At 28.9% G+C, this 12,292-nt stretch overlaps 1 protein-coding gene across 1 annotated transcript; it reads right to left on the bottom strand.

Moving 5' to 3' along the window:
* Positions 1–3,736: 3,736 nt before the first annotated feature.
* Positions 3,737–5,756, bottom strand: LOC132946577 (histone acetyltransferase KAT7-like). The gene is made up of 7 exons (XM_061016624.1): positions 5,667–5,756; positions 5,357–5,596; positions 5,154–5,285; positions 4,652–4,775; positions 4,421–4,588; positions 4,148–4,338; positions 3,737–4,085 (listed from the first exon to the last, which is right to left on the bottom strand). Exons 1-7 carry the CDS (start codon positions 5,754–5,756, stop codon positions 4,032–4,034), a joined length of 999 nt encoding a protein of 332 aa, XP_060872607.1. The 3' UTR covers positions 3,737–4,031.
* Between the last annotated feature and the right edge of the window lie 6,536 nt (positions 5,757–12,292).

Below are 12,292 nucleotides of genomic sequence, written 5' to 3'. Positions count from 1 at the left end.
GTGGGGGGTTATGTTGGACACAGCTCGGTTACGAAAAATACACACATAGCTCCATCCATTGTACCTATATGATCCAAGTTCGGAACCAAGGTGTATCAATACACCTTGTTCGGAACACGATAGTACTGTCACACACCAGTATCTGTGCCTTAGATAATATACGGCTTGTATATTATTATGATCTCAGATGTGAACGACTGACTAGTGACTATATGTCTATATATGTCTATATAGGAAAACCACAGGTTGATATTATAGTTAACTAGCTGAATTACCCGGCGTTGCCCGGAAAAACTCCTTTTATGTGTAAAACGCTCTGGAAGCGTTGTCGAAAAGAAGAATGTCTTTTTAAATGTAAATTATATAATATTTAAATTTGTAGCCACATGTGTAATTATATGGGTTATATATTGTTGAGTGCTATATATTTGTTATGCTTAGTCAATTGTTTTTGCTTTTTTTTTATAATTATCCGGCTTCATCCGTGTGCGTATATTATTTTCATATTTACAATATTATTTTAAAATGTTATGGGTAACTATACCTTCTCTATGTTTTGTGTCTTAATTCTGTCATTTACCCTTGGGTGGCATTTTATTTTTCTAATTTTTTCATAAAATTACTATAGAACTGTTGTCTGATGGCAACTGTTGGCATTCAGATTTTGCATGTGGTTAGTACTGCCTGAGACAAATGAAGTACAGACGGTAAGTACATTTGAAGGAGGAGAAGGGGCATATAGAGGAATAAGTGGTTCAAAATGTGCGTTCATCATAGGACCAGTACACTTAAAACAAAATATTAACTTTTCTTCCAAGTACTCGTCCGGCTGTAAAATAATATCGCCATCTCTGTATAGTACTAAATGGTACGGGTATATTTCAGAAGCAGCGTGAATTTTCACAAGGGGTGGCATAAGTGGTAGGAAGGGACATGTGAGCATGATATTCGTTAATATTTCTGTAACTCTAAAACAAATGACTGTAGGGGGATGACATGTTGACTGAATATTTATAATTGCATTTCCTATTCACCATAACATTTTCCAAATATTTTGACTTATTTTGAGCTGTTTACAGACATTGTCAATTTCCATTTTTTTTAGTTTTTTTTTCTATAAATATCAATAAAATTTTACCTGTTGAGTAAAAAACCTTGAACATTTAATAGAAGGATCCTACGTTATTGTTTCAAAGGCAGATGAAAAATATTAAAAATCCTTAGTCACAGTTTTATTTATAAGCATTTCAAGTTCAAATTTTGACAAAATACGGAAAAATCACGAAAATTAGCAAATTATTTTGAGTTGAGAATTCATAAAAATTTTTCTTTTTAAATCTAAGATTTCAAAATGTAATATAAGATTACTCATAAGTTTGTCTACCTTTATCAAAAAAAAAATATCTACAAGAAACTTAAATTAAATTTTTATGAGCGTCTAAAATTTATATTTTTACAACATTTGATATTCACTCGATTTCTCATGTAATAATTTTCTTATTTTATTGTAATTAAAAAACGAATGACTGTAGATACTTGAAAATTTCACTGAATGTTTATATTAGCGTTTTCTATACACCATAAAATTTTGAAAATATTTTAACTCTTTTTGAGCCTTTTACGGACATTGTCAGTTTTAAATTTTTTTAGTTTTTTTTTCTATAAATACCAATAAAATTTTTTTGTTGGGTAAAAAAGCGTGAAAATTTAATATAAGGCTCCTGATATATCGTTCTAATAGCAGTTGAAAAATATTAAAAATACATTTGCACAATTTTTTTTTATAAGCGTTTAAAGTTCAAATGTTGACAACATTTATTAAATTTATAATTTATTAATTATTATGTAGTTAAAAATCTATAAAATGTTTAACTTTTATGGCTTAGGGTTGAAAATTTAAAACAAGGCTCCACGTAAATAGGTTATATATAAATTACTTTATTCACAATAATATCATTAAATATACTTGGTAATATCATAGGCTGACTGACCGTTTTCGCTCATAATCATTTTTCTTATACAATGATATTATATCATTGAATTCAAATTTAACACCATCCATTACAGTGACCCACTTGTAACATACTGTACAGCAGAGTGACATCCACGTATCCACCTTTGTTGTTTTTATTGCATATTTTTAGCGCATATTTAGCGATATTTAAGGTAATATTATAGTGCATGTTAATGCAATTTTAAAGTGCTGTAAAATCCTTAACCTTGTTCAAAATTATAATATTATTTAGCTGCCGATAAATTGCGAGTGCGTTTATCACGCGTGTTTCCAGAAATCTAGAGAGAACCCTTTTTTTAAAGAGTATACGATATTATTCGTGCAAGCTTAAAACGCTGTTATTATAATGATATTATAAGTCCACTAATCACATTCTATCGTAGTATTTATATTGCTCGTGAATTATGATTATCTATATTATCTGCACTATATGGCTTATAGTGCAGATAATCAGTTTATCAGGTATTCAGGACAGTTGAATGTGAAAATAAGAATTGTAAATTCAAAAGTCACCATGCAGTATATAAAACAGTAATATGTAACCGTTTATTTAACCTTAATAATAAGTAATAATTAATGATTTGGTCATTAACCTTTGTTTCTCAGTAATCACTAATCAACAGACATCAGCGTACTTTTTTTAAAAAAAAAATAAAATAATCTTACATTTATCAGAACAGTAATTTCCTATTCGAATAAGGGTATAATTACAGTATACCCTCATTCGAGGAAAATATAATAATAACTCTCAGAAAAAAATGTATGGATAGCAAATTGTAATTAATAAATAAAGAAAATGACAATAAATTGATTAAAATATTACGATTATACGAATTACATACACAAACGCTTGTAATTCGTGGTGTACCCAATAACTGTTTTGAGTATCCCAATTATTAGCAAAGAAAAAATGACGTATTTGTAAAAAGTTTTTACTTTAAATTATAGTACAAACAGGCTATTTACTTAGATCATGGATGTATATAAAATGTCATGTACGTACATTTAAAATAAAGAAAAATCGATTGATGTAACGCATTATATTATTTACAATGTTATTATTAAAGTGTCAATATAGGTGTATATTTACAATTTTTTATTGTAATTTAAAAGATATACAGTATACACGTGTAAATATCAGCAACTATAAACAATGATAATGTAGTATTAAAGAAAAATAATTGTTTACAATTTATGTTGACTTTTTTGAAAACTGGCCTACTTTGTTTGTACCAAAATCGATAAGCACAGTGCTTCAACAAAAAAATCCCTCTTAGCCGTTGAGTTTTAATGACAATATGTTGATATTTCTGCCAAACGACGACTGCAGTATTTACGGACAAATGCACCCGTCGCCGCCGTTGCAAAAAAATATAAACGTCCTTCTCCTGCTGCAGATCGTCCCTCCACTTCTATTGTGATATCTATTGTATGTTATGTATAATATGTTTGTAAAAAACGTTCTGTACAATCGACGTAAGCCCAAAGTCGTAAAATTATCGTGGACAGCCAGCCAGCCAGCCAGCCAAGTCCAATTGTGTGCGCGACCGAACACCCGCCGACGACCAACACGCACAGAAACTCATAATCGGTGACGTCGCACAGCTTGTTGGCGTCGACGGCCACGTGCATTTCGGCGAACGCGATGGACGCATACGATATGAGCGCGGTGACGCCGGCCGTCACCCGGAACACGGACAGGCCCTGTACGACGATGACCGCTTTGAGGCTCAACCAGTTGGTGAACAGCTCGGTGAAGGACGTGTTGCACATTTCCTTGCATATGCACTCAGCCACGGCGTCCATCTCATCGTCCACCGTACTGCCCGTGTCCTCGCCGCGCAACCAGACCAGCGCCCGTTTGGCGTCCGCCATAGCAGGTTCTTCATAACGTACAAGTGCAGCGACTCGGGAATGGTAGCGAACAGTGCGCAGAACACCACCGGGTCCGCCATTGCAGCGTTCGTGCGCCGCGTGTAATCCAGGTACATGCCGGCCGCGCACACGTACACTAGGGTTAACCACCTGGAATGCACTTGATGAAAACAGGTTCTTCAAGATGTCGGTTATCCTAAAAAAAAAAAAATTATAATAATTTAAAATCGTTTTTTTTTTTCATCAGGAAAAACTAACTTGGTCATCCTGTAAATTTGATGGTGTCCACCTCAACCGATCTGAGGCAATGTGAACTCGTTTTAATTCAATTTTCTTCTTTATATGAGTGTCTACAACATTCCAGTCTATACATATAGTCATTTCTTTATAGACTTCCACAACCATATGCAGAGATTGGAAAGTATCTATAATATCTTGTCTCATTAAACCTAAAGTAAAATTGTTATTAATGTTTTGATTGTCTAACAAAATTCTTATTAAAAATTTTCAAATTAAATGTTTTTAAATTACCAGTTTCACTGCTAACATCATTGATGCAAATTTTTTCAATGCCTCTGTGTTTATCTAAATATTCTAGAATGACACCTTTCCAATATGCATCGTAAGTAATCTTACCCAAGCCGGAAAGCGGTTTTTCGGGTGTACTCGGTTGTCTTTCAATTCTAGATAGAAGATAACCTGAAAAGATAAACTAGGCGTGATATATACTAAAATGCCTAGGTCCATATAGTTTTCACTTACTGAATTCGATGAGAATTCGTCCATACCCTTGTCTTCGGTACTGTGGCATGATTACGATACAAGCTACATTAAAGTTTTCTTCATTTTGTTTTAGTTTTGAAAAATATCCAACCAAATGACAGCCCTTAACATGTTTCATTGAACATTATTACAATATAATTATGATAGACAACTATAAAAACAATAAAAATAGAATTACCGTCTTGCGACGGTAGACAGAAGTCAAAACTTCTACTAACAAATTTGGATTAGGTATTGGCTTGTATTAAAATTTAAAGTTTTATATTAGTTGGTATTATAATTGCGCGCAGACACACACATACACATACATTTATATATAATGTATGGACTTAGGATAGGTTGAATTGATACCGTTACATATTTTGTTGGTGTCGCCCAATGATTCGTTTACGTGTTTAGTCACATGATTTGAGCGGAGGGCAGAAAGAAGTTTTCACTTAGAAAGTTACAATTTAAAATGTATTTATATAGGTACACTTACAAAATCGTCATTTTTTGTCACAATGTAAAATAAGAACAATTCAACGCCAAAGTCCAGAGTTTTTAGGTCCAAAAATAATTTTCCCAATCGACATAGTGTTTGGCAATACGCTTTGTCTAATTTTCCGTCAACCTGAGTGAAAAAAATAATAAACAATCGTATAGTTTACCTAGCTCATGAATTGTTTAAAAAAATTAATTTACTTCATAAATGCTTAAATCTCCACTTTGGTAAATTTCTGTGCCTGGAGGTGTTCTCCAACAACAGTGTCGCATATGTCTTTCAAAAATCGATTGACATTTAGTGTATTTTAAACAAAATTCACAAAATATTAATCTAGGGGCAGCCTCCTCCTGTGGGAATGGACATGAATAACAAGTCTCCACTTCAAATTTTCCAAATATTATAACACCTGGACATCGTACTGGAATTTGAATTGTACTCTACAATGTTAATTATAGAAATATAAGACTTCATGTGATATTAAAATAAAATAAATAATTTAAATTTTACATTCTTTTCCAGTGTTCTAGTCCGCTTACATATTTTGATATCCTCGTTAACAACTCGAGATGGTAAGTCTGATGCAACAGGTCGGATCATATTTTCCAGAACTGAAAATTATATTTAATATTTATAACAAATTACTAAGACTGGTTAGTAACCCAAGAAAGTCAAGTACAACATAAATAGTCACTAATATAAATTGTTAAAGAACATGGCAGAGCGCATATTATTACTGTATAAAATAACATCATAAACAATTAATCTTGCTTAATAATAATACTATATGCTTATTTATCCTGTAATTTTATGAACACAACGTTTAACCACAGAGTACGTCTTAAGTAAATACTAAATTATTTGTATTATTTAAAATATAAATTTAAAGTTTAAACCAATTATTCCAATGCATATTATATTTTTTGATAGTGTTTTAATGTTGTATTTTGGTTAACAAACTTGAATTTAATTAAAAATATACTTCTATCGAATCAGCAATATTTGTATGTATTATATGGGAATTAGATTTCATACTTTGCGGACAACTTTATTAACTTAATATACAGATACTAAATATGTATATGACATAGTATGTACTTGGAATCTGTATTTAGAGCTAAGACTAAAGTAGTTAAAGATCTATTTACACATTTCGTTTTTTTTTTGGTTATACATTTTTCAATTTCCCTCCCATTTAAGGTTTTCTTTTCATTAAAAATAAATAATTACAAATCAATCTGTGTATACTAAAAAAAAATAGAATAGGTAAGTTTTTTTGATTACACAAATAAAGTGACATGACAAATAACCTACATCAGACTGATATTACAATGTTTTGTACATCGAAGAAGTGAGTCCTGTATTGTTAATCTGTTTGCGGGGCTATAGGCCTAGAGCCCGTTGTTCATAGTGCTTGTCCGAGTTTCCATTTATAATTATTAGGTATCCTGGGATACATTTTTTGTATAATGTATAATTTGCATTTTATATCAAAACTATCTTGTGTGTGAATAGACCAAATAATGGACATTAATTCAATACTAAATTATCAAAGGCAATAAACACATCAGTTATCAATAACTTTACTAGAGTATGAACAAATTTCCATAGTGCAAATTTTTGCAGGATTTGGGTAAGGTCATAACTAATAAAAAAAATGAACACTTAACATGTCCACTACCCTAGGTAAATAAATAAAAATTAAATGAACATTGAACATACTTTACATTATTTACTCCTAACCTAATTAGGGCTTGGATGTTGTTACATTAATTTAAAATTAAAAGTTATTAAAGACTAAAGGTTAAGGCTAGACTTAGAGACTTAAAAGCTTTAAACACAAACATATACGCATACAAATATCAGCAAATATGTACATATACACAGAGAACTATAGTAGAACAAGACAATTTTGACAGAATTTATTGAAAAATGTATTTAATAATTATTAATGTATTATCAATTTTTCCTTTTTTAAATAGTTGTACCTATTGCTCCAATGCTTTTGAACAAAAAAAAAATGATAGACCGATAGGATAGATCAACATCTGTGGCATGGAGCGCATGCTATCATCACATGAAAGTCGCACAATATTTACACAACATTGGTAAAATACATCACATTTGTGTAAGCAATTTAAACTACATTTTTATGAAAATTTTTTGCTCTAATAAGTAGTAACCTTATAATATGCAAAATAAAGTTTTATATTATTATAAATTTTATAATATGAGTTTTTAAATTAATTATAACAACATTAAAGTCCCAATCATGACATCAAACATAATTATCAAGTATTTTTATTATGTCAATTGCATCAGTAAAAAATCATCGTAATATATTCTGAGTGGTGAATAAGGTTAGGTTTTAGACCGGGATTGAACATTTTTTAGAAGCATTTTCCATCTGGATTTAGAGCAATTTTAAAACTTTTAATTTAATATTAATAAATGTATAGATTTGAAATGTGTACAATTTTGATAAGTAAGGATCAACATTCACTGATATAAAGACAAATAATTGTTGAACCATTTAATAAATATTAGTATATAAAAATTACCAAGGAATCAAGATATTATGCAGAGTAAAATAAATTTAAAAGTAAATTCATTATTTCTGAACGACCATTTTAAAACTTAATTTAGTGTTAATAAATGTGTACAATTTTGATACGTAAGGATCAATATTCACTAATAAATACATTATTGTTGTAATTTAGTAAATATTATTATATTAAAATGATTGAGCTATTATGTATGGTAAACTAAATTTAATAGCAAATTCATTATTCGTTAATATCCAATATAGGTAGGTATCTAAAGAAATGTAGGGTTTATGAAAGTCAGCAGTTTTAAATGCCTAATAAAAACATACTTCATACCTAATTTAAACTTACTGAACATTGTTCGTCCAAGAGGTTCAATCGAATAATAGATTATATGTATATTTACTATTTTGCTATATTTATTACATTATTAAATGAGACTAATGTTTAAACAAATTACTTAAAAAATAGGTATTTTAAAGTATTCATATGCTCAAATTGGTTAAAAATAGTTTGTTTTGTGCAAATAACCTTGTAAAATAAACTACAGTCTACAGTTCTTTAAATATTTATATCAAATAGGTACCAACTAATTGTTTAAAACACTCGCAATTCTTTTATTTGCAACAAGTTATATATTCTCAGTACAATATGATTATGACTGCCATTTTAGACTTGCAGAATTTTGGTTCATGCCAGAGGTTTAAATGAGTACAATCGTCCTCTACATTCTATTGGTTTCTATATATATTACACTATTAAATGCGACCAATTTTTAAACAAATTAGTAGAAAATAATTATAAGGCATTCCTAAGCCCTCAAAATAGTTGCTTTTGTATGAATAACATTGTAAAATATTACTGCATTAAAGTTTTAAAGTCAAAAAGTTATAAATTCTATAATTTTATTAACACAAACCAACAAAAAAACATACATGCAAATATTTATTAAGTAAATTATTGAATTCTATGAAATGATTACTCATGAGTCAAAATAATGTTAAATACATTTAGCAAAATAACAAATCTAGATATAAGTATTTAAAATATTTTGATTTGTTCCACTTTTCATTACAATATCAATATAAAGAATATGATTTAATAAAAAAATGATGTCACATTTAAAAATTTAGGAAATTAAGAATACACATAGAATTGTGATGAAAAAGCTAGTATGAAATTTGAAATCATATTTAGCTACAAATGAATAATTTTATTGAGAATAATGACGACTATGGAATTTAAAAATGTCTAATTCAAAATGGTTCAACATGTCTAGATGTCAAAAATTTTAAAAATGTTTTAATTCTTCATAAATTATTACTCATGAGTTATGAATCAGGAATTAAAGTAAATACATTAGCAAATCTAAATATTTAGGTGCTGAAATGTGCTTGTACTTTACATTAAAGTAAAAATATATCATCAGACATCACAATGACACAATATGAATAATATGGAGAATATAGTTTAATAAAAAAATAACATCACGTTTGAAATCTTTCAAATCTTAGGAAAAATGATTTTTAGAGAAATAAAAATTGCTTTTTCATAATAATTTACCATACATAATAACAAACTTTTTTCGTAAACTGTTTGAAGAAAATAGACCATATCTAATAATTTATCATTTAAATCAATGGGCTAAATAAAAATTAAATAAACAATGAATACACAATAAATTATTGATGAAAAAGCTAATTTGAAATTTGAAATCCTAAATAGGTACAAATGAACAACAACTTTTAGAGAAATTAAATAATATATGAGAATAATGAAAACTATGAAATTTAAAAAATATCTTATTCAAAATGGTTTATCTTGTCTAAATTTCAAGAATTTTAAAAATGTTTTAGAAATTATTACTCATGAGTCACGAGTCAGGAATTAAAGTAAAATTATGGTAAATACATTTGAGAATCTAGAATCTAGATACTTGTAAATAAATGAAAATTACACATTGAATTGTGATGAAAATGCTAATTTCAAATTTGAAATCTTAGATAGGTACAAAATGTACAATGACTTGCAATTGAAGAATATGAATCGTCTCCAGTAAAATTAATAAACGGGTAATAAATAATAATAATATATTAATATATGTGTGTATAATAATTAATAAGTAGATCTTAGTGGCCATTAAAAATCTAACGAGGTATAATCTACATTTCAAGAATTTAAGAAAAATGTTAATTCTTTAGATTTAAAATTTACATTTCATAAGATTAATAGTTGAAGTTTAAAGAATTATTGTTCTCAAAAGTTAAAACCTCCAATAAATATTAGGGTTAAATCAATCTCTTATCTAGTGGTATAAAAATGTATATTGTATAATGTAAAGGTAATCAATAAATGTATTAACATTACCACTCAGAATATAAAACTAGATTAAGCATACTATATTCACTTATCAACTACCGATATAATTAAATATGATTATTGTATTCAGTGGCATATTTTATTATTTAGCACCTTTTTCAACCAGAACATTAAAGATTTATAGTAGGTACTGTAAGTATTACAGTTCTGAATGAAAGAAATTTTTCACTCATAGAAAAAACAAAAATACAATAATAGGTACATACTATTAAGTCTTCGATATGTATCATGCGTTAGTACCTTAGATCATATACAATGGATGGAGCTACTTTAATCATTTGCTGTGTCCAACATAACCCCCCATTCATTAGTTATTTTATAATCAATTAATTTTTATATTATAGCATAATTTATTATTTAATATTTTTAACTAATTAAATTAAGCTTAGAAAGTTATAAAATATAATGAAGCGTAATAGCAGTAAATTGAATAAGACTTATAAGTAATTTGTTATAAATATTAATGTAATGTATTTCTTATACTTCCTGATAATTTTAAAGTACCTACACTATTGCATAAAATCATTAATGAATTAAATAAATTAAATAAATTTAAAAGCACACTATCCATATTTTCTTATCCAGCAAACTTTATAGTTATAAATAATTCAAATATTCAAACTATTTACCTGATCCAGCTGTTTCGACTCCTTATTTGTACTTATTACCATACAATTGTCACTGTCAGCTGTACTCGGCTGGAAAGTGTTATAATTTAGTCATTAGTGATATTATAACAAGTAACATAATATTATTTGAATAAGTTATATTTTATATACATCATATTTCTTAGTCTAATATTATAGTCTTATAATTTAATTAATTATAATATGTGGTAGGTAGGTATGCCAGATGCCTAGACCATTTTAGGTATATTTAAACTTATTATATACTTAATATCTCCTTTTTGAAATAATCAAATAAATTGTTATTGCTGTGTGATCTTTTTTGGTCAAAATTCGATTACGATGTAAAATCGAAGACGAACAATTCAAAATTAATGATAACCATAACAGTAATTTACTGTGACGTGGGCATTTCTCCGGTTCTCATTGGTCCACCGCCGTCCCTGCCGCAAATAGCCACCGCCGCCGGCGAAGACTCCACCACTACTCCACCGCTCAGCCTGTTGGAGAAATGCTTACGTCACAGGCATGCGTATCACGAGTTGCTGACATACCTATTTAATTTGTAATGGTTAAATATACCAAATTATCGAAATTACATCTTCTGATGTCAGTTTAAAACGAATGCAAACATTTCCAAACGATAAGAACTAGTTAACAACAATTCAAACGCACTAAGTACCATGACTTATAAAAACAACTTAATTGAAATAATGAATATATTAGATATTATGTATTTTAAATTTTAGTATAATTTAACTTTTAAGCACGGTCTTAGATTATAAGCTTTTTAAGATTTAACTGTCATATAAAAATATTATGAATTATTATGAAATATTATGAAGTATGAAGTGACAAGCGTTATCAATTATCAGGTTATCAACAAATAACCACATGTTATAAACATTTCGTAAACATCAAGGATGTGTTTGGCTGGGAGTGGTAATAAGATATTATAAGGTCCAATTCGCGTGAACTTTGTCACAGAATAGATAAATCAGAATGGACACTGATAAGGAATTATACAAGATTATATAATTTTGGAGGAAAATCAGCGGTGACCGGCAGTTGTCAGAATAATGATAAAGATCGATAAGAATGGTTGTACGGTGGTTAACCTGTGGTTACTCTGTGACCAACTTGAGGTGGTGTTGCACAGCAAGTCGGGGGATATTTTCGATTTGCGGAGCGGAGCGACGGCGCCGAGGAGCGTAGCGACGAGTGCCGCTATCATGGTATCACTGTAAGATGTTTTTTCAAATTGGTGTCTCTGTAAAATTCTGGTATATGCTGGTATGGTATTGTGGTATAAGCTGCCTTATCTTTTTTCGGACAACTGCCCCCAACCCAATAATCAGTAGGTATGACCATATCAGCAAAAAAAATATGTTTCGGTAAATGAGTAAATTATTCATTATTATCCACTTATTTATCTATTCTGTGCTTATACCTTAATAATATATTATATTTATTTATTCTGTGCTTATACTTATAATTTTCATAGGATAGAATACATTCTAAAAATGATTATATATGTTGTTGTGTAGTTATAATAAAAGAAAAAGGTAAAATAAATTACATCATA

This window comes from Metopolophium dirhodum, chromosome 6, assembly GCF_019925205.1.
Source record: "Metopolophium dirhodum isolate CAU chromosome 6, ASM1992520v1, whole genome shotgun sequence".
NCBI classification, from domain to species: Eukaryota; Metazoa; Arthropoda; class Insecta; order Hemiptera; family Aphididae; genus Metopolophium; species Metopolophium dirhodum.
This window is presented reverse-complemented; position numbering and strand designations above follow the sequence as displayed.

Excerpts from the sequence above, each read along its gene's own strand:
- LOC132946577 (XM_061016624.1), bottom strand. The coding sequence starts at position 5,756 with ATGATCCGACCTGTTGCATCAGACTTACCATCTCGAGTTGTTAACGAG. Across the intron at positions 4,776-5,153 it reads TGACAAAAAATGACGATTTT|GGCTGTCATTTGGTTGGATA; the intron begins GTAAGTGTACCT and ends AAACATGTTAAG. Across the intron at positions 4,339-4,420 it reads TGATGTTAGCAGTGAAACTG|GTTTAATGAGACAAGATATT; the intron begins GTAATTTAAAAA and ends ATTTTACTTTAG.